General features: G+C 46.9%; 2 protein-coding genes across 4 annotated transcripts in view; one reads left to right on the forward strand and one right to left on the reverse strand.

The window, feature by feature from the left end:
- LOC123765292 (protein rolling stone) overlaps nt 1–23,363 on the reverse strand; it is a 99,709-nt gene that overhangs the window by 24,711 nt on the left and 51,635 nt on the right. The window lies entirely within an intron of this gene.
- On the forward strand, nt 6,034–7,530 carry LOC123765394 (uncharacterized PE-PGRS family protein PE_PGRS46-like). The gene has a single exon (XM_045753939.2). The coding sequence runs from the start codon at nt 6,034–6,036 to the stop codon at nt 7,528–7,530; it is 1,497 nt and encodes a 498-aa protein (XP_045609895.2).

Here is a 23,363-nt window from a genome sequence, read left to right on the forward strand (position 1 = left end):
ACTTGCACAGTCTGATCCTCGAACCGGCGACCACATAGTCAGCAGCTAACCACTCTGCTTACTGAGCCACCAATTTCCCCATAACAGGAAGGATTCCAGAGGCACCTATCTGCTGCCCAACTGAAACTTTAGGCCTTAACATGGGGGTGCCACTTTGACATGGAGTTAGGTGATCCACGATCCTATTTAAGCCAATTGTATGACTAAATTATAGGATAAATTATATGATTTGTATGACTAGGACTTGGCTTTTATGTGGTATGTGATATGTGGTATGTGGTATGTGGTATGCGCAGCGTTGTTGTTGTTGTTTTATATTTAGCTACTCAGAACGAAATGCCCAGGTAGCACGGGCTATGGCGAGCCCGTAATATGAGGAGCGTTGTTACCGCTTGTGTTGCGTGATTCAATTATAATGTTCACACGTGCGAAAAAAACAAAAATTAAATTCTTTCGTGCAAAAGGTAATGCATCAGATACGAAACTGTAGTGAACGAATGATAGTAAAGCGCTTCCCCGATAGTGAGCTAAAATACAATTAATTACGAAAGAAGTATAGTATATAGAAGTATAGTATTCTTTCACCTTATGCCCCTGTTACCTAGCAGTAAAATAGGTACCTGGGTGTTAGTCAGCTGTCTCGGGCTGCTTCCTGGGGGTGGAGGCCTGGTCGAGGACCGGGCCGCGGGGACACTAAAAAAAGCCCCGAAATCATCTCAAGATAACCTCAAGATAACCAAGATACAATGACATATATACAATATACAACAGAAACTTCTTAGTATAAGGTAAATTCCTTCACTTATACTGCAGCAGGAGGGATAAAATGCTTAACTGTAGCCTATTGTTTGGCCACACCAAACAAGAAAGGAAAAATAACTTCTTATAATTCTCTGGGGTAGTTACCCCAGCGCGCCCCGGGCCTCGGATGAACAGCTGTGGCCGCCATTATCATACAAATGAGCATACACACACACCCGCGGTGCTTTATCATCCTCCTGTGCTTGTACACCCGTGGCCTCGCTACACCCACTGTGCTTTATCATCCTCCTGTGCTTGTACACCCGTGGCCTCGCTACACCCACTGTGCTTTATCATCCTACTGTGCTTGTACACCCGTGGCCTCGCTACACCCACTGTGCTGTATCATCCTCCTGTGCTTGTACACCCGTGGCCTCGCTACACCCACTGTGCTTTATCATCCTCCTGTGCTTGTACACCCGTGGTCTCGCTACACCCACTGTGCTTTATCATCCTCCTGTGCTTGTACACCCGTGGTCTCGCTACTCCCACTGTGCTTTATCATCCTCCTGTGCTTGTACACCCGTGGTCTCGCTACACCCACTGTGCTTTATCATCCTCCTGTGCTTGTACACCCGTGGTCTCGCTACTCCCACTGTGCTTTAACACCCTCCTGTGCTTGTACACCCGTGGCCTCGCTACACCCACTGTGCTTTATCATCCTCCTGTGCTTGTACACCCGTGGCCTCGCTACACCCACTGTGCTTTATCATCCTACTGTGCTTGTACACCCGTGGCCTCGCTACACCCACTGTGCTGTATCATCCTCCTGTGCTTGTACACCCGTGGCCTCGCTACACCCACTGTGCTTTATCATCCTCCTGTGCTTGTACACCCGTGGTCTCGCTACACCCACTGTGCTTTATCATCCTCCTGTGCTTGTACACCCGTGGTCTCGCTACTCCCACTGTGCTTTAACATCCTCCTGTGCTTGTACACCCGTGGTCTCGCTACACCCACTGTGTTTTATCATCCTCCTGTGCTTGTACACCCGTGGTCTCGCTACACCCACTGTGTTTTATCATCCTCCTGTGCTTGTACACCCGTGGTCTCGCTACACCCACTGTGCTTTATCATCCTCCTGTGCTTGTACACCCGTGGTCTCGCTACACCTGCTGTGTTTTATCATCCTCCTGTGCTTGTACACCCGTGGTCTCGCTACACCCACTGTGTTTTATCATCCTCCTGTGCTTGTACACCCGTGGTCTCGCTACTCCCACTGTGCTTTAACATCCTCCTGTGCTTGTACACCCGTGGTCTCGCTACACCCACTGTGCTTTATCATCCTCCTGTGCTTGTACACCCGTGGTCTCGCTACACCCACTGTGCTTTATCATCCTCCTGTGCTTGTACACTCGTGGTCTCGCTACACCCACTGTGTTTTATCATCCTCCTGTGCTTGTACACCCGTGGTCTCGCTACACCCACTGTGTTTTATCATCCTCCTGTGCTTGTACACCCGTGGTCTCGCTACACCCACTGTGCTTTATCATCCTCCTGTGCTTGTACACCCGTGGTCTCGCTACACCCACTGTGTTTTATCATCCTCCTGTGCTTGTACACCCGTGGTCTCGCTACACCCACTGTGCTTTATCATCCTCCTGTGCTTGTACACCCGTGGTCTCGCTACACCCACTGTGTTTTATCATCCTCCTGTGCTTGTACACCCGTGGTCTCGCTACACCCACTGTGCTTTATCATCCTCCTGTGCTTGTACACCCGTGGTCTCGCTACACCCACTGTGCTTTATCATCCTCCTGTGCTTGTACACCCGTGGCCTCGCTACACCTGCTAAATAGCTTCTTTATTTATCTTTTAAACTTGCTGTGCTCATTCTGTCGTGAGAGGATACACGACGTTATATTTTATATAGCTTCTGTCCGGGAGAATATGCTTAAACCTCTCGCTATCCTCCTTGGATAAAGCTTCACTCTTCTCTCTACAATCTAAAATTCTTCCCGATTCAGTGACCAAACCTGGTTCAAACCTGAATGTAATTTATATGTTACTAGCTGTTCCAGGCCACGCGTTGCTGAGCCACAGCAACCCTCCCCTATCCCCTTGCTCTCCCAATCATACCCCCACTCACCCGTCCTCCCCACTATCCCCCACTCCCTCGTCCCCTCGTATTCCCATCATTCCCCCTCCCCCCTCCTCCGTCCCCTCGTCCTAACAACCATCCCCCACTCCCCTTGTCCTCCCAACCATTCTCCACTTCCCCATCCCTCTCGTAACCACCATCCCCCATTCCCTATCTTCCCATCCATTACCCCCTCCCCGTCCTCTCGTCCTCCCCAGCATTCCCCACTCCCTCGTCCGATGATTCTCAAATGATCTGAAGCTCCCCTCACTCAAAAATAAGTAGTAATAAAAACGAAATAAAAACAATTAAAAAAATATAAAAATAAACTATACTCACGAAATGAACGGTATGGTAACCAACACAGTTCAATTCCAACGCAATGTCACACAAAATAATTCAATCAAAATGAAAATAAATCAAAATCTATGAAAATTCAATTTATCAATGCAATCGGAAACATTGAAATGGAATCGTAACATATTTAGTATAGCATGTGTTGCTCTTACGTGCAACAGATGGCACTGTTTTTAAAAAAAAAAGCATGTTTTTACCTGTCACAGGTGTGGCATCCATATAGTAGGTATATAAAAACACGCGCATATTCGAATGGAACGTTGCGTCAAAAAGCAATCGGTGAAGAACTTTCGGAGATTAGCGACATTGAACAAACGAACATTTACATTTTTATTTATATATATTGTTATTTAAATCTACAGTCATCTCTGAATTTTTAAGAACCTCAGCGCCACCTGTGAAAACATTTTCTACATCTATTTAATTGCATCTATCTTACAAAAGCGCCGTGAAAATAATTGTGTTGTCTATTACTGGCAGCGGCGGCCATATTTGTTTACATCTGCAGTCTTGCGTTTGAATATCATTTACCGATATATTTACCACACAAAGCAATATAGTGTGATGATATTATATAACTTATATAATATTCTGTGATAATATTATATTCTCTATTATATAACTTCTCTTTAATTAAGTTTTAGTCCAAATATTATTATTATTGACCCCTATTAACTATTTGAGGACAGGTGATTGGCTTAGTCCTAGTCGCGTAACCAATCAGGAGAGGCGTTATATAGCGACTAGACGAAGCGATGCTGTTCGAACCCCACTGGCTGGCGACCATTTCTCCTTCCAACCCGTCCTCGCACTTTCGAATAGTCAATATTGACTTATTAAATACGTGCATATGTGACATACTTAACATACTAGTTTACCTTGAAAAGCTTTATAGAAAACACCGACCTTACCTAACCTTCTTAGTATGTTAAGATAAGCAATTTGCTTCCTAATTACAATTATTACTTAACCTATTATAGGTATAGGTTAAGTAATAATTGTAATTACGGAGCAATAAGATGCTTATCTTAACATACAAAGAAGGTTAGGTAAGGTCGGTATTTTCTATGAAGCTTTTCAAGGTAAACTAGTATGTTTAGTATGTCACATATGCACGTATTTAATAAGTCAATATTGACTGTAAGAAAGTGCGAGAACGGGTTGCTCCTTCAGGCTTACTGCAGGGTGCTGTGCCCAACTGGCTCGACAGGAGCTGTGTACCTGCGTGACGCGCGAACGATGCCACCAGCCAAGATTAACCAAGTCATTATGAAAAGACTAACACCTGTTTGTCTTGTTAAACCTCTTAAATATCCGGGTCGAAGGATATTTAACAGGTGTTAAACATCTATTACACAGGATGCCAATTTGAGCCAAGACTAGCAGCTGGGGGTATATTCTTGGTATGCTAGGAGCAGCTGGGGGCATTCTTGGTATGCTAGGAGCAGCTGGGGGTATATTCTTGGAATGCTAGGAGCAGCTGGGGGCATTCTTGGTATGCTAGGAGCAGCTGGGGGCATTCTTGGTATGCTAGGAGCAGCTGGGGGCATTCTTGGTATGCTAGGAGCAGCTGGGGGCATTCTTGGTATGCTAGGAGCAGCTGGGGGTATATTCTTGGAATGCTAGGAGCAGCTGGGGATATTCTTGGTATGCTAGGAGCAGCTGGGAGTATATTCTTGGAATGCTAGGAGCAGCTGGGGGCATTCTTGGTATGCTAGGAGCAGCTGGGGGCATTCTTGATATGCTAGGAGCAGCTGGGGGCATTCTTGGAATGCTAGGAGCAGCTGGGGGTATATTCTTGGAATGCTAGGAGCAGCTGGGGGTATATTCTTGGAATGCTAGGAGCAGCTGGAGGCATTCTTGGAATGCTAGGAACAGCTGGGGGCATTCTTGGAATGCTAGGAGCAGCTGGGCGCATTCTTGGTATGCTAGGAGCAGCTGGAGGCATTCTTGGAATGCTAGGAGCAGCTGGGGGCATTCTTGGAATGCTAGGAGCAGCTGGGGGTATATTCTTGGAATGCTAGGAGCAGCTGGGGGCATTCTTGGAATGCTAGGAGCAGCTGGGGGCATTCTTGGAATGCTAGGAGCAGCTGGGGGCATTCTTGGAATGCTAGGAGCAGCTGGGGGTATATTCTTGGAATGCTAGGAGCAGCTGGGGGCATTCTTGGAATGCTAGGAGCAGCTGGAGGCATTCTTGGAATGCTAGGAGCAGCTGGAGGCATTCTTGGAATGCTAGGAGCAGCTGGGGGCATTCTTGGAATGCTAGGAGCAGCTGGGGGCATTCTTGGAATGCTAGGAGCAGCTGGGGCATTCTTGGAATGCTAGGAGCAGCTGGGGGCATTCTTGGAATGCTAGGAGCAGCTGGAGGCATTCTTGGAATGCTAGGAGCAGCTGGAGGCATTCTTGGAATGCTAGGAGCAGCTGGAGGCATTCTTGGAATGCTAGGAGCAGCTGGAGGCATTCTTGGAATGCTAGGAGCAGCTGGGGGCCTTCTTGGAATGCTAGGAGCAGCTGGAGGCATTCTTGGAATGCTAGGAGCAGCTGGGGGCATTCTTATAATGCTAGGAGCAGCTGGGGCATTCTTGGAATGCTAGGAGCAGCTGGAGGCATTCTTGGAATGCTAGGAGCAGCTGGAGGCATTCTTGGAATGCTAGGAGCAGCTGGAGGCATTCTTGGAATGCTAGGAGCAGCTGGGGGCATTCTTGGAATGCTAGGAGCAGCTGGGGCATTTTTGGAATGCTAGGAGCAGCTGGGGGCATTCTTGGAATGCTAGGAGCAGCTGGGGCATTCTTGGAATGCTAGGAGCAGCTGGAGGCATTCTTGGAATGCTAGGAGCAGCTGGAGGCATTCTTGGAATGCTAGGAACAGCTGGAGGCATTCTTGGAATGCTAGGAGCAGCTGGAGGCATTCTTGGAATGCTAGGAGCAGCTGGGGGCATTCTTAGAATGCTAGGAGCAGCTGGGGGCATTCTTGGAATGCTAGGAGCAGCTGGAGACATTCTTGGAATGCTAGGAGCAGCTGGAGGCATTCTTGGAATGCTAGGAGCAGCTGGGGGCATTCTTGGCATGCTAGGAGCAGCTGGAGGCATTCTTGGAATGCTAGGAGCAGCTGGAGGCATTCTTGGAATGCTAGGAGCAGCTGGAGGCATTCTTGGAATGCTAGGAGCAGCTGGGGGCATTCTTAGAATGCTAGGAGCAGCTGGAGGCATTCTTGGAATGCTAGGAGCAGCTGGAGGCATTCTTGGAATGCTAGGAGCAGCTGGGGGCATTCTTAGAATGCTAGGAGCAGCTGGAGGCATTCTTGGAATGCTAGGAGCAGCTGGAGGCATTCTTGGAATGCTAGGAGCAGCTGGGGGCATTCTTAGAATGCTAGGAGCAGCTGGAGGCATTCTTGGAATGCTAAGAGCAGCTGGGGGCATTCTTGGAATGCTAGGAGCAGCTGGGGGCATTCTTGGAATGCTAAGAGCAGCTGGGGGCATTCTTGGAATGCTAGGAGCAGCTGGAGGCATTCTTGGAATGCTAGGAGCAGCTGGGGGCATTCTTAGAATGCTAGGAGCAGCTGGGGGCATTCTTAGAATGCTAGAAGCAGCTGGGGGCATTCTTGGAATGCTAGGAGCAGCTGGGGGCATTCTTGGAATGCTAGGAGCAGCTTTAGGCATTCTTGGAATGCTAGGAGCAGCTGGGGGCATTCTTAGAATGCTAGGAGCAGCTGGGGGCATTCTTGGAATGCTAGGAGCAGCTGGGGGCATTCTTAGAATGCTAGGAGCAGCTGGGGGCATTCTTGGAATGCTAGGAGCAGCTGGGGGCATTCTTGGAATGCTAGGAGCAGCTGGGGGCATTCTTGGAATGCTAGGAGCAGCTGGGGGCATTCTTGGAATGCTAGGAGCAGCTGGGGGCATTCTTGGAATGCTAGGAGCAGCTGGGGGCATTCTTGGAATGCTAGGAGCAGCTGGGGGCATTCTTGGAATGCTAGGAGCAGCTGGGGGCATTCTTGGAATGCTAGGAGCATCTGGAGGCATTCTTGGAATGCTAGGAGCAGCTGGAGGCATTCTTAGAATGCTAAGAGCAGCTGGGGGCATTCTTGGAATGCTAGGAGCAGCTGGAGGCATTCTTAGAATGCTAAGAGCAGCTGGGGGCATTCTTGGAATGCTAGGAGCAGCTGGGGGCATTCTTGGAATGCTAGGAGCATCTGGAGGCATTCTTGGAATGCTAGGAGCAGCTGGAGGCATTCTTGGAATGCTTGTACTCACCTATTTGTACTCACCTATTTGTGCTTGCAGGATCGAGCATTGACTCTTGGATCCCGCCTTTCCAGCTATCGGTTGTTTACAGCAATGACTCCAGTCCCATTTCCCTATCATACCTAGTTTTAAAAGTATGAATAGTATTTGCTTCCATGGTCCAGTATTTGTTTGTGATGGTCTTCAGTGGTAAGTGGACAGAATTGACCAAAACCGATCATCATTCAAAATTTCATAATTTTATTTAAATAAATTACGTCGCTTTATTGGAATAAATTACGTCGCTTTATTGGAATAAATTTGCATTATAACTTCCAGCGTGGCTTTCCAGGGGTCATGTCACAGGTGCTAATGAAAGGGTCATTAAACTGTCACTAATTGTCAGATGGATGATTAGCATGATGAGCAAATAATTATGATGAGTGGGGGGTTGATGGCCATGTCTACCTGTACTGGGAGGGAGGGAGGGAGGGGGGGGGGATAGGTAGGGGGTAGGGAAGGTTAGGTGGGGGGGGAGGATAGGTTAGGGAGGGGGAGGTGGCGGACGAGGTGTCAGTCGCACCTTAGAGGTATTAACAAGGTGGAAACAGAGAAAATGTGTATAATGAATAAGAACAGAATAAGGAGACACGGATGGAAGGTTGAGACTCAGATGTGTCATAGAGATGTTAGAAAGTTTTCTTTTAGCGTAAGGGTAATCTACCTTGTGTCTACCTTGTGTAGCTTCCGGGGATCAACAGCATCGGAGGTTCGGAGGCTTCCCTGTTGGTCGTCTGGTCAACCAGGCTGTTGGATGCGGCTGCTCGCAGCCTGAATCACAGCCTGGTTAATCTGGTATTCTTTGAAGGTGTTTGTCGAGTTCTCTCTTGAACACTGTGAGGCGTCGGCCAGTTATGCCCCTTATGTGTAGTGGAAGCGTGTTGAACAGTCTCGGGCCTCTGATGTTGATAGTTCTCTCTCAGAGTACCTATTGCACCTCTGCTTTTCAACGGGGATATTCTGCACATCCTGCCATGTTTTCTGGTCTCAAAAGTCTCTTTGGTCTCTCTGTGGTATTATTTCTGTGTTCAGATTTGGAACCAGCCCCTCTGATATCTTCCACGTGTAAATTATTATGTCTCTCGCCTGCACTCTAGAGAATACAGATTTAGAACTTTTAATCGGTTCCAATAATTAAGATGACTTATAGAGTGGATTTTAGCGGTAAAGGATCTTTGCACGCTCTCTAGGTTAGCAATTTCTCCGGCTCTGAATGTGGCTGTTAGAGTGCAACAATCTCCACCTTAGAGAATACGAGCGTCTTTAAAAGTATCTTTGGTATCCCTTGTTTGGAAGGTCCTTGTTATCCAACCTGTCATTTTACTTGCAGTCGTGACAGCTACTTTATGGTGTTCTTCAAGAGTAAGGTACCGGAGCAAGTACGGTACCATGGGGGACTGAGACTGATTGATAGAGATTAAGCCACCCAAGAGGTGGCATGGGCATGAATAGCCCGCAAGAGGACTGAGCTTTTCACAGATGGTGATTCAGATTTGACTGTGTTGACTATTACACTCTGCGTTCTGTTCGTTAGGAAGTTGAAGATCCATCTCTCTCTACTTTGCCATTAAATCCTTTTGCACTCATTTTGTGTGCAATAACACCATGGTCACATTTGTCGAAGGCTTGTTCAAAGTGTGTGAATATTACATTTGCATTTCGCTTGTCTTCCACGGCATCTAAGGTCATGTCATAGTGATCTAGCAACTGTGAGAGGCAGGAGCGTCCTGTTCTGAACCGGTGTTGTCCAGGGTGATGTAGATGTTGTGATTCCATGTGATTTGTAATCTTACTTATTAGCACTCTTTCTGATATTTGTATAATGTGTGAGGCTAGAACTGTTGGTCTATAATTTTATGCATCTGCTTTACTACCTCCTCCTGTGCGAAGTAACGCGATCTCCGCTGTTTTATTTCAGGATGACGCCAGTATCTAGGATTCGTATCCAAATGATGTTTTAGGGCCTGTAATAGTGATGTTTTGCATTTCTTGATGAATATAGAATTCCACGAGTCTGGGCCTGGGTGCAGAGTGCATGGACATGCTGTCTATGGCTCCTTCAGAGTCCTGTGGGGTTATGGGTGACATCTGATATGCGAGTTCGATGTTGGTGTCACATTCATGAAGAATTCGTTTGGATCATTGATCTTCAATGTGGTCTTCAGGGGGATCACTGAAGACAGAATCGTACTGAAGACTCAGTATTTCACTCATTTCTTTCTTGTCATCTGTGAAAGTTCCATCACCTTTGGCCCAATGCAGTTTTTGTTCTTGTTTTTCCATACGAGAAAAAGTATTTCGGGTTCCTCTATATTTCACATAGAAAATGGAATGACCAAAAGGAGCAGATTGTAGAGGGTAACTCCATTCACAAATTTAAAGGCAGATATGATAGAGCCCAGTAGGCTCAGGAATCTGTACATCAGTTGATTGACGGTTGAGAGGCGGGACCAAAGAGCCAGAGCTCAACCCCCCCGGCAAGCACAATTAGGTGAGTACACACACACACCAAAAGGACCAAAGCTCAACCCCCTCAAGCACAAATAGGTGAGTTGACACACACACACACACACACACACACACACACACACACACACACACACACACATACAAACACACACACACACACACACACACACACACACACACACACACACACTCACACACACACACCTCGTAGGGGGCCTCGTAGCCTGGTGGATAGCGCGCAGGACTCGTAATTCTGTGGCGCGGGTTCGATTCCCGCACGAGGCAGAAACAAATGGGCAAAGTTTCTTTCACCCTAAGTGCCCCTGTTACCTAGCAGTAAATAGGTACCTGGGAGTTAGCCAGCTGTCACGGGCTGCTTCCTGGTGTGTGTGTGTGTGTGTGTGTGGTGTGGGGAAAAAAAAAAATAGTTAGTAAACAGTTGATTGACAGTTGAGAGGCGGGCCGAAAGAGCAAAGCTCAACCCCCGCAAAAAAACACAACTAGTAAACACACACACACACACACACACACACACACACACACACACACACACACACACACCCTATCCCCCTTCCCTCTCAATCACTCAATATTCCCGCCAAAGTAATCAAGTCGCGTCACAGCTGACCTGCCGTGGAGGTAATCTCCCCTACCTCGCCTCCCGCCAGAGGGCGCGCCGCCCCCCTAAGGGACCCCAGCTCCCCGTACCTGTCACCTGACTAAGCTTCACACCTCTCAGAGCTCCAACTTCAAAGACATCTCGATATTTATCCCCTTGGATCTTTCTGATGTAAGATTAAGCCACCCAAGAGGCGGCACGGGCATGAATACCACGTATAAATCTTTCTAATAATGTCACAACTCTTTCTATCATGTATTTAAAGAAACAAGTTATTCTTTTAATTCACTTATTCCACACAAAAAAATACTTACAGAGAACAGCAGTTCAAAAAAGGACAGGTAGTCAGCAAAAAGACAGACAGACAATAAGAAAGAGAAAGATAAACAGACAGACACAGAGACAGAGAGACAGGGTTACAGAAAGACCGGGTCGACAGTGTAAAGAGACAGAAAGACAAATAGACAGACTAAAAACAAAGGCAGACACAGATACTAGTACTGACAGAGAGAGAGAGAGAGAGAGAGAGAGAGAGAGAGAGAGAGAGAGAGAGAGAGAGAGAGAGAGAGAGAGAGAGAGAGAGGGAGGAGGGAATTGGGAAAGGTGGAGAAAGATGCGAGATAGGGAGAGGGGGGAGGGGGATGTTAAGAGGAGAATAGGAGGAAGGTAGAGAGGGTAGGAGATGGGAGAGAGGGTGTGGAGAGAAGAAGAGAGAGAGAAGAGGGGAAGAAAGTTGGAGAGGAGGGAGATGGGAAGAGATAGGGAGACGTGAGAGAGGGGGGAGATTTGGAGAGAGGGGTGAGGGGGGGGGGAAGGGGGAGAGAAACCCCGGCAGAGTGGGTACTCTCTAGTCAATCTGTACATAGAAAAAAACGTCTATTTGTCTGTCCAAAGTCACATGTACGATTGATTGATAATCAATCATTGTTCTTAACAAAGGGGATATTAATAGGGGTATTAAAAGTATCAACATAAGACAGAACACGAAACAAAGGGTATAAATTGGATAAGTTTAGATTTAGGAAAGACTAAATATACCGAGTATACGAGATAGGTATAGTATAATGACGATTACAAGTATACTACAAATTTTGCTTACAGGCTACATCGCTAAATATTTTGAAAAAAAAAAATAAAAATATATCAGCAATATACACTATTATTCACTGACCGAGAAAATTTGCAGAAATTTTCTGCTATCCATAATTTGCCCGTAGTTGCATAAAACAGACTATCCTTCTATAACTTCCAAGGTTTTTCAAGCCACACCGAATAATGGGAACAATTTTCAATTTGTTAGTATTTCACACCGCCAAGCTCCTCTCACTGGCAAGCACCCACACAACAATGATAGGAAACTATACATGTTATAAGAGCGAGAGACAGAGACAATGAAGCTCTCAAGACTTCCTCATGGAAGCCACCTCACCCAACTACTACCACAGCGCGGCTCAGCGAAAGTCTCAGGCAAAGAAAAAATGGAAAACCTAGAGATCTACACTAACTTCACCAGTTCCATAACTGGTACAGCCAGCCCTCCAGGGCTGAAAAACCACCATGAACACCCCCCGAAAACCACCATGAACACCCCTCGAAATCCACCATGAACACCCCCATCCATCGCCCGATCTCTAGTGTCAGCTATTGATACAGATAATGGCTCCAAAGAGCCATTACGGGCTCACCATAGCCCGTGCTACTGAAACTTCTTTTACTAAGTAGCAGAATCTACAACATCTTATAAGCTGAGTATACTTGTGTCATATCAACAGTATACTCCTGTAGATCTAACATTCCTGAAGAAACGTCAAATCAATAATAATGGAAAGATTAAGTGATCTACTGTTTCTTCTCCCTCCAGATGGTAGAAGATATTTACGTAGAATGGAAAATATTCCCCCCAAAAAATTAACAATAGTCACAATGCGTAATATATATTAAGTATATATAATACAGTGTTTATAATACAATATTTACAATACAATAATATATTAATTTATAATATAGTGTTTAATATATATATTTATATATTAGTTACTGTTGAAGAAGATCGATTTGGTCCGGGTTCGAGTCCTGGCGAGGGAGGATTAACTAGGTGCCTATCCTTAACAGTCCACTTCTGTTCACCTAACCGTTATTGGATACCCCGGTTGTAAACTCACTAGCGGGTCATATTCCAAGGAAAACTAGTGAACAAGCCTCACCATGAACAAATCCACTAGGACCGTTATGAGGATTCGAACCAGCGTCCGAGAGGATCCCAGATGCTGCCTTAATCGACTGAGGTACGGCATGGTATAAATCCGGCCATTGTGGATTTGTTCACTTGATACATCACGCTATTGGGATTTCTGTGTGTAAAGCCTCGCCATGCTCCATAGGAAGGTAAAGCTCCAAGCATGCTAACAGAAGTCATAAGTTGTCTGTGTCTAAACTCATCAGTGTAATGTTGTTTGTTGTTTAAGATTCACTACTTGGAACAAAAAGATCCAAGCAGCACGGGCTATGGTGAGCCCGTAGTAGCCTTATCTTCATCAGTGTAAAAAAAAACCATTAATATCAAAATGGTACCTTTCACTTTTTACACCTGCAACGCTGGGATCCGGAGAGAGTATCTATAAACCTGTGTCTCAGGTTGCAGACCAGACGCTTGGGGCTAATCTCATTAAACTTTGCAGGATTAATGGTTATTTTATGAGGAGGGGGAGCGTCATAGGAAGTCTGGGCGCCTGGCACCTCCTCCCCACCACCACAAGACCATCGTGTCAGCCACACAGCCACCACAGCCAAGTGTCGTCGGGTCCTATACAATCTAATCACTGTGTTTATGAGACGGGGATCAAGTCCCATAATGAAAAACAAACCTGATTCACCCGTCCGATCAGATTCACGGATTGAGTTACCCATCACAGGTAATGACGTTGATAGGGAGAGGAGATAGGGAGAGGGAGGCAGAAATGATGAGATGGGGAGGAAAGTAGGAGAAAGAGCAGAGAAGAAATGCCTAGGAGACTAAAAGGACAATGATAATTGTCCTTTTAGCTCTGGCAGCTAAAAGGACGTTGCCAGAGTATAGTCCAGGACGAAAGTGAGCAGTTTTTCCTTTTTTTTCGATTGCACAGTTGCATTCATTACTGTTGTTGTTAAAGATTCGCTACCTAGAACAAAGTTCCAAGTAGCACGGGCTATGGTGAGCCCGTAGGTACTGCATTCATTACTGACCCCGACAGTAGGTCAGTAATGGCCAGCACCTACCTACCTTCAACAAATGCATTCGAGGGGGGGTACCGCTTCTACCAGGGTACTGCTTCTGGTACCGTTACTGGTACCGCTACTACCAGTGACCCCAAATCTACTATCTACTACTATTTGGTAGTCAATCTACTACCATAGATTGACCCCAAATACAGAAATCTGGCACATTGCTACAGTTCTGTTCCGATTTCTCTGAAACTCTTTGTTTCTTGAGCAAGTTCGTACGAAAGTTCCCGAAAGAACTGGGCGACAAACTAATTAGCGTTACAAAAGACCACAGAGTGACAAGTTTCTTTGTTCCAGCGCCTTAGTGTCACAGTTCTGAGGGGGAACGCCCGTGGCATATCTTGACCACTCGTCCAGCCCCGGAAGGAGTTCGAGGAGGTGATTGATTTGCAATAACGGTCAAGATAGTTTGTGATATACATTAATTCTTTTAAGTAGTTTTTTTTATTTTACTTGTAATGGTAATATATGGCGCTTGTATGTTAGTGTACACAATTCACAACCATGGAATCATGCATAGTAAATTATATAACTGAAAAAAGGCATAGTAGGAGAAGTTTGTAGAAGTAGATCTACTTCTATATAGAGAAGATAGATATATAGATAGATTCTATATAGATAGAGAAGTAGATCTAAAATCAGAGACGAAATACACAAAGTTCATTGTATTCAAACTACAATGAATATTTTTCTTTCTTTCTTTCTAGATTGATACAAGACAGAGATGCGTGTATGCAACATACATCACAGAGAATCATACAATACCCTGCCCCTTGACACGTGAATGCAAGATCATACTAAATCCTGGCCCGTGTGTGTGTGGGTGTGTGTGTGTGTGGACACGGGGAAGGGAGAGAGAGAGAGGGGGCCAGGTCGGCCACCTGCCACTTAAGATAATGGTTAACAAACAGGAGGAACAAGAGTGGGTGGCGGAGATGTGACCCCTGCGTCCCTCCCTTAGCGCTCTCACGCCGCCCCTTTCATCGCCCTCACGCCCACACCGCCCTCACGCCCACACCGCCCTCACGCCCACACCGCCCTCATCACCATCTCCGTGTAGATGAGTCTGACTGCTCAAAGTAACTGCAAACAGCCAAGTGTATTTAACGAGGCGTCTCGCACGAAGAATGGAAATTAAAGAATGAGGAAGAGGAAAAATAACACTCTGGCTTCGTATGCACTTATAACCTAAGGGTCAGATTCACGAAGCACTTACGCAAACACTTACGAACCTGTGCATCTTTTCTCAATCTTTGGCGGCTTTGTTTACAATTATTAAACAGATAATGAGCTCCGAAGCACCAGGAGGCTGTTTATAACAATAACAACAGTTGACTGGGAAGTTTTCATGCTTGTAAACTGTTTAATAAATGTAACCAAAGCCGTCAAAGATTGAGGAAAGATGTACACGTTTGTAAGTGCTTGCGTAACTGCTTTAGTGAATCTGGCCCCAGGCCGGCCAGAGGTACACTAGGAGCAACAGGTGTGAGTGGGCTTCATGCTCGCTAAGCAGTCATCTTCACTTAAAGGTTAGCGATACCAGACAATTGGAGTCCAGGCACGAGCTGCTTAATTAGCGCAGGGGATACCTGGCCGGTATGGCAACTATTCTCCCGCGTTACTGGTAGTACTGTAGTCAAGCACAGTGTTGTCTACACACACGGATACACCTGGAGGTCTTAGTCAGCTTATGGGTGAACACACACACACACACACACACACACACACACACACACACACACACACACACACACACACACACACACACAGACTCCATACACACACACACATACACACACACAGACTCCATACACACACATACACACACACAGACTCCATACACACACACACACACACAGACTCCATACACACACACACACAGACTCCATACACAGTTTCAAGTGTAGATATGATAGAGCCCAATAGGCTCAGGAATCTGTACACCTGTTGATTGACGGTTGAGAGGCGGGACCAAAGAGCCAGAGCTCAACCCCCGCAAGCACAAATAGGAGAGTACACACATACACACACCTGTATACCTGTTGATTGACGGTTGAGAGGCGGGACCAAAGAGCCAGAGCTCAACTCCCGCAAGTACAGCACTCAGCTTCGTGGTGTTGTGGTGGTTGTATAACACACAGTTAGTGAAGGTTCTAGCCTCAGCGAGGGCGTTTCGAATTTACATGTATCTGAGAAGCAGCCCGTCCTCCATACAAAGACCAAAGTCCATTCCATACACCCGCCAACCCCCCTGTTTTTACGAATGAAAAACGGTTTACACACGACTCACAGCTGATTTCGTTCGAACACTTCCGGAACAAGTGCTTCACTGACGAACTGTGTTCGAACCACAACGGTGTAAACAGCCCGTCCTCCAAACAAAGATCCAAAAGTGATTCCATCCACCCGCCAACCCCCCTGTTTTTACGAATGAAAAACGGTTTACACACGACTCACAGCCGATTTCGTTCGAGCACTTCAGGAACAAATGCTTTACTGCCGAATTGTGTTCGAACCACAACGCTGTAAATGCTTCAGCCACGTACTACAAATACAAATAATCGCTAACAGAACCTAAACACCTAACTTAACTTAACCTATGCCTAATATATGCACAATACGCTAATATAATATTAATTTATATTTGAGAAAATTCCCGTTTTGAATGAACAGCCTGTTAAAATTGATGAATGCGTCTGTAGGGTCGACCGCCGGATGGAATGGACTTGAGTCGAGGACGGGTTGGCATATATCCACTTTTGAGCTGAAGCAAACTGAGCGAAGTACATATATCAAATTGTTGAGACAATGGCTCACATATCTTCAGACAATGACCTCTCACTCTGAAATACATCACACAGAAGTGTACCCTGCTTATGGGTGTATGTATACACAGAGTATACTATACACAGAGTATACTGAAGTCCTGGACAATATTCTGGACTAAAGTATACTTGTTAGTTGGTCAGTAGGGTGCTGTAGTAGGCTCAGTAACAGTTGCGTTGTTTGATAGACCTTCATCTCAACACCAAACTAAACCTAACCAAGTTTAAACCCAACACAAAGCCTAACTTAATCCCAAAACCCAAACCTAACCTGACACTTGCTGCACCCACCCAATACTTTGAATATGGATCTATTTCCCCATTTTCTTTGGCATCCTGTAATTGACAGAAACAAAGCGCAAATGACAGAAATTAAACACGTAAAAACACACTAATAAAGAGAAAACACAACAGCCTGGTAAATCCTCGCTCCCTATTCTTTCTTTTTCCATTCGTCACCCCTTAATCCCCCTATCCCTTAGCCGTCCCCCCCCCCTGTCCCTTAGGACACCCCCCGTGTCCCTGCCAGGGGACATACATCACACAGGACAGACGAGCTGAGGACCCCACCAGGTTGATCGACAGGCATTGCATTCCTGCACAGCTCCCATCATATATATGTAGTTGGGATCACATATGTGGGTGTTGTAGGTGGGTGTTGTTGTTGTAGGTGGGTGTTGTTGCTGGTGGTGGTGGTAGATGTGGGTTGTGTGAATGTGTGTTGTGGTTGCTGCTGCTGTAGGTAGTGCTGCTGGTGTTGTAGAAATGTGTTATTAAATGTGGGTGTTGTAGATGAGGTGTGGATAGTGGTGTGGCTGATGGGCTGGTTGATAGTGTGGTTATGGATCTGGATGGTGTGGCTGGTGATGTGGATTAGAGATGACTTAGTAAAACTCATCAAATAACATCACTTTCCCCCCCCCCCCCCGATCTAAAAACACATCTTTTCATATGACGGTGACTACGTTCATATATTTTTTTTATATCATTTTCTTTCATATATATTGTAAAATGTAATTGTAATTTACCAAATATATATTTATTTTGTGTATATCGACATTCCTTCTGTGACGATCTGTAAATCACTTTCATTAACTTTAAAACAAACCTGTAGCTACACTTTTTCCTTTTTTGTAAAAAAAATGATAATTATTCTTTATAATCTTTCTCAGACTGTACAAAATGTTTCAGTTATGTGAAAGGAAACAAAAGCATAAAAGAAACAAAAAAGGCATCATAAACTTTGCGATATGAACATGAGAAACATAAAATAAAAGTTAACAAAAATAGAAGTTAAATTAATAAAACAAATTAAAGTCACTTTAATACCTCCAATACAACTGTGTTTACACTTGACATAACAACATTAAAGGAAATAAATAAAAAAAGCCTAACGCTGTTTTCAACACTATGACTCAAGATTTAGCAAAAGTTGACTCAGATTTAGACTCAACAAAGCAAAAGTTGACTCAGATTTAGACTCAACAAAGCAAAAGTTGACTCAGATTTAGACTCACCAAAGCAAAAGTTGACTCAGATTTAGACTCAACAAAGCAAAAGTTGACTCAGATTTAGACTCAACAAAGCAAAAGTTGACTCAGATTTAGACTCAACAAAGCAAAAGTTGACTCAGATTTAGACTAAACAAAGCAAAAGTTGACTCAGACTTAGACTCAACAAAGCAAAAGTTGACTCAGACTTAGACTCAACAAAGCAAAAGTTGACTCAGACTTAGACTCAACAAAGCAAAAGTTGACTCAGATTTAGACTCAACAAAGCAAAAGTTGACTCAGACTTAGACTCAACAAAGCAAAAGTTGCAGAATGCATTACCAAACACCACAAACTCTAATTGAAGTGTCAAGAGCAATTTCACTACGGCAGGTGTACACCTTTGAGGTATTTGTAGCCTAAAAACAACCTTTTGCCCCCAACACCCGAGGTGCGCGTGACGGCTCAGAGTACCACAGCCGGTTGATAAATGATGACTTGATTTGAAGGAATTACCTGACTTGAGGGTAATTACGTTACAAGCAGTTCAAACTTTCTTTAAAATACATAATTGTACCGTAACCACTCACTATCACCACCTCACTGTACCGTAATCACCCCACTATCACCACCACCTGCCACAATGCGACTTACACTACAAATCATTTACAGTTAACAGCCCGTTAACATAGGCTGGGTATGGCGTTGTACTCGCCGGGCGACCTTACTCCTAACCCCGGCCAATACCCCTCCCCCAACCCCGTGTGAACCCGGCCAGCACTCCCCCAAGCCCGTCTTCACCCGGCCAGCACCACCCCAGCCCGTGTTCACCCGGCCAGCACCACCCCAGCCCGTGTGAAACCGGCCAGCACTCCCCCCAGCCCGTGTTCACTCGGCCAGCACTCCCCCCAGCCCGTGTTCACTCGGCCAGCACCCCCCCAGCCCGTGTTAACCAGCCTCCGCCAGCGAGAAAATGAACTGGTCTTATCTCCCATGATAAAGGAACATCGGCCCCCGGTGACAATTCCCAGGACGACCTCCCACGACCCGCTCCCACGACCACCCTCCCATTTCCTCGCTGTTATCAGCTGGTGATCTTGGGATTACATTGGCGACCCGCGCGAAGCACCCGCGCGAAGCACCCACACAGGACGCCCGCCCACACACACAGGACGCCCGCCCACACACACACAGGAACCTCCCTCACCCACACACACAGGAACCTCACCACACACACACACAGGAACCTCACCCCACACACACAGGAACCTCACCACACACACAGGAACCTCACCACACACACACAGGAACCTCACCATACACACACACAGACCTCACCACACACACAGGAACCTCACCACACACACACACAGGAACCTCACCACACACACAGGAACCTCACCACACACACAGGAACCTCACCACACACACAGGAACCTCACCACACACACAGGAACCTCACCACACACACAGGAACCTCACCAAACACACAGGAACCTCACCACACACACACAGGAACCTCACCCACACACACAGGAACCTCACCACACACACACAGGAACCTCACCACACACACAGGAACCTCACCACATAAAAGGCTGATGCATAAGCTGGAGAAACAGGCAGGAGTAACTGGTAAGGTGCTCCAGTGGATAAGGGAGTACCTAAGCAATAGGGAGCAGAGAGTTACAGTGAGGGGTGAGACCTCAGATTGGCGTGAAGTCACCAGTGGAGTCCCAAAGGGCTTTGTACTAGGACCTATCCAGTTTCTGATATACGTAAATGATCTCCCAGAGGGTATAGACTCATTCCTCTCAATGTTTGCTGACGACGCCAAAATTATGAGAAGGATTAAGACAGAGGAGGACAGCTTGAGGCTTCAAGAAGACCTGGACAAGCTGCAGGAATGGTCGAACAAATGGTTGTTAGAGTTTAACCCAAGCAATCTCCAATCCTGGAGTATGCGGCTCCAGCATGGAGTCAATATCTAGTCAAGCATAAGACTAAACTGGAAAAGGTTCAAAGGTTTGCCACCAGACTAGTACCCGAACTGAGGGGGTATGAGCTACGAGAGACTACGCGAATTAACGTCTTTGAGAGACAGAAGTGTTAGAGGGGACATGATCACCACATACAAGATTCTCAGAGGAATTGATAGAGTAGATAAAGACAGGCTATTTAACACAAGGGGCACACGCACTAGGGGACACAGGTGGAAATTGAGTGCCCAAATGAGCCATAGAGACGTTAGAATTTTTTTTTCAGTGTCAAAGTAGTAGACAAATGGAATGCATTAGGAAGTGATGTGGTGGAGGCTGACTCCATACACAGTTTCAAGTGTAGATATGATAGAGCCCAGTAGGCTCAGGAACCTGTACACCAGTTGATTGACAGTTGAGAGGCGGGACCAAAGAGCCAGAGCTCAACCCCCGCAAGCACAATTAGACAAGTACACACACAAGAACCTCACCAACCTAAATCCCGAACACTAGGATAGTTTGGGGAACGACATTCCCTCCTATCCTTCTGGAACTATGACCTGCTCCCTATGGGGGGCAGAATGGGGGGCGTTCGTGCCCATACCCCTTCCCTCCTTCCCCATCCCCACACCCCTCACCAGGTTCGTTTAACAGTTCGCTGCTGAGGACTGGTCGATATAGACACGTGACACTAATCCTTCATTATCATGTACAAGCGGTCTATCTCAGCGCTGGTGGTGTGAAGGTGTGACTCTGAGCCTTAATCACTCCTAACGTAAGGTGCATTGTACCGTGCAGCGTTCAGAGGGTTAAAGACTTGGTGAATGCAACTCTAGTCCTTATTGGCCTGTACATAAGGCCCAAATTTAGATTATGTTCTGTGGGGGGGATTACCGACTGAGGTGTGAATGATAGGAGATATTACTCTCTATTGAAACAGTTCTTAAGGTGCAAAGTGCAGTGTGGTGTTCGGATATCACTAACAGTGAGGTGTGACATTAGCCTTTAATGGTATGGTAAATACGGGTGAGATTTGCATACCTTTAGTCGGGTATTGTTGATACAGTATGTGATTTTGACTTGTAGTGATATCATATACATGTGGTACTCAGCGTCACATGTGTGGCCCTGGACGCTACATATGTGGCCTTAGACGCTACATATGTGGCCCTGGATGCCACACATGTGGCCCTGAGAGCCAGGTGCATCTACCTAAGCTAGAGGAGCAGGAGGCTGAAGGCTCAGGAGGAATCCTCAGGTGAGTGAAGGAGTAACTCTTAAAAGGACGACATTCAAGGTGCTACAGTGAGAACTTGCAACTAGGAGTACCAGTGGTACCTTAGGTACTAGGAAGACCTTAGCGGTACCGGCGGGGTACCACTAAGGCCGGTGATACCGGCGGGGTACCCCTAAGGTCAGTGCTTGGGCCCTCTTACTATTCTTGTTATATGTTAACGACCTGAGAGACGAAATTGGCTCGTTCATATCAATGGTTTCTTACTTCAAGCATTGGTCTCTGGTCATTCAATCGCAAATGAAGAATTGCCTAGTTATTGGAAGGCAAAGGTGATACTAATATACAATAAGAGAGAGAGAGACAGAGAGACAGAGAGAGAGACCGAGACAGACTGGATAAGGTCTACGACTGTGATTTGCATCTACAGCTTTATCTGAGGGTAATTTGTCGGAATTGGTGAAAGCTGTAGATACGAGAGAAGACTCGATCTTATCCTGAAATGTCCTCTCTCTCTCTCTCTCTCTCTCTCTCTCTCTCTCTCTCTCTCTCTCTCTCTCTCTCTCTCTCTCTCTCTCTCTCTCTCAGCTCCCCGGGGGACACTTACTCAGAAGGCAGGAGATGTGGGCGCTGAGGAGAGGGAAGAGGGGAACGCCGTAGTGGGAATGAAGAAGAAGAAGAATAGGGGCAGCTAAGGTAGAGGGGAGGTGGTGATGTGAAGGTGGGAAGAGGGGATTGGAGTCAAAGATAGGGATGATAATGGAGGGGAATAGTGGGGGATTCATTTGATTTCAAAGACAAGGTCTTTACGCACAATAATCCTCGGTGTTGCAGGTGTGTGTGTGTGTCAGGTGTGCAGGCAGATATATATATATATATCTTTACGTCAACGTTCAGTTCATTTCTACCAGATTATTACGTGTGGAGTGCTGGGCGGCCCAGAGAGCTTGACATACAGGCAGGGAGGTTAGCGGATATATGTTAATAATCACAGGAATGTGTGGACAGGGACGTCTACACTGAACTATCCCAGGAAGGTGTGGATAGATAGTCCCCCCCGGTAGCCCCCACGACCATAGGCACCCCTCCACCTCCCCCACACAGATCCCATGGAAGCCCCTTTCCCCCTCACATAACTTCCCCTGAAGCCCCCTTAAAAGAGTGAGTGACTGTTCAACTATTTACCAATTTTCCGCTAATCTGTGGGCAAGTGTCGAGGTTCCTGGTGACACGTTCATTATAGTGTGGCTGTGGCAGGGTGTGGCCACGGTGCTAGGGTGTGGCTGTGCCAGGGTGTGGCCACGGTGCTGTAGTGTGGCTGTGCCAGGGTGTGGCCACGGTGCTGGAGTGTGGCTGTGCCAGGGTGTGGCCACGGTGCTGGAGTGCGGCTGTGCCAGGGTGTGGCCACGGTGCTAGGGTGTGGCTGTGCCAGGGTGTGGCCACGGTGCTGGAGTGTGGCTGTGCCAGGGTGTGGCCACGGTGCTAGGGTGTGGCTGTGCCAGGGTGTGGCCACGGTGCTGTAGTGTGGCTGTGCCAGGGTGTGGCCACGGTGCTGGAGTGTGGCTGTGCCAGGGTGTGGCCACGGTGCTGGAGTGCGGCTGTGCCAGGGTGTGGCCACGGTGCTGGAGTGTGGCTGTGCCAGGGTGTGGCCACGGTGCTGGAGTGTGGCTGTGCCAGGGTGTGGCTGTGCCAGGGTGTGGCCACGGTGCTGGAGTGTGGCTGTGGCAGGGTGTGGCCACGGTGCTAGGGTGTGGCTGTGCCAGGGTGTGACCACGGTGCTGGAGTGTGGCTGTGCCAGGGTGTGGCCACGGTGCTGGAGTGTGGCTGTGCCAGGGTGTTGCCACGGTGCTGGAGTGTGGCTGTGCCAGGGTGTGGCCACGGTGCTGGAGTGTGGCTGTGCCAGGGTGTGGCCACGGGGCTGAAGTGCGGCTGTGCCAGGGTGTGGCCACGGTGCTGTAGTGTGGCTATG

The sequence above is a fragment of the Procambarus clarkii genome, chromosome 33 (assembly GCF_040958095.1).
Source record: "Procambarus clarkii isolate CNS0578487 chromosome 33, FALCON_Pclarkii_2.0, whole genome shotgun sequence".
Classification (NCBI taxonomy): Eukaryota; Metazoa; Arthropoda; class Malacostraca; order Decapoda; family Cambaridae; genus Procambarus; species Procambarus clarkii.

Coding starts and splice junctions, on each gene's coding strand:
- LOC123765394 (XM_045753939.2), top strand. CDS start 6,034: ATGCTAGGAGCAGCTGGAGGCATTCTTGGAATGCTAGGAGCAGCTGGA.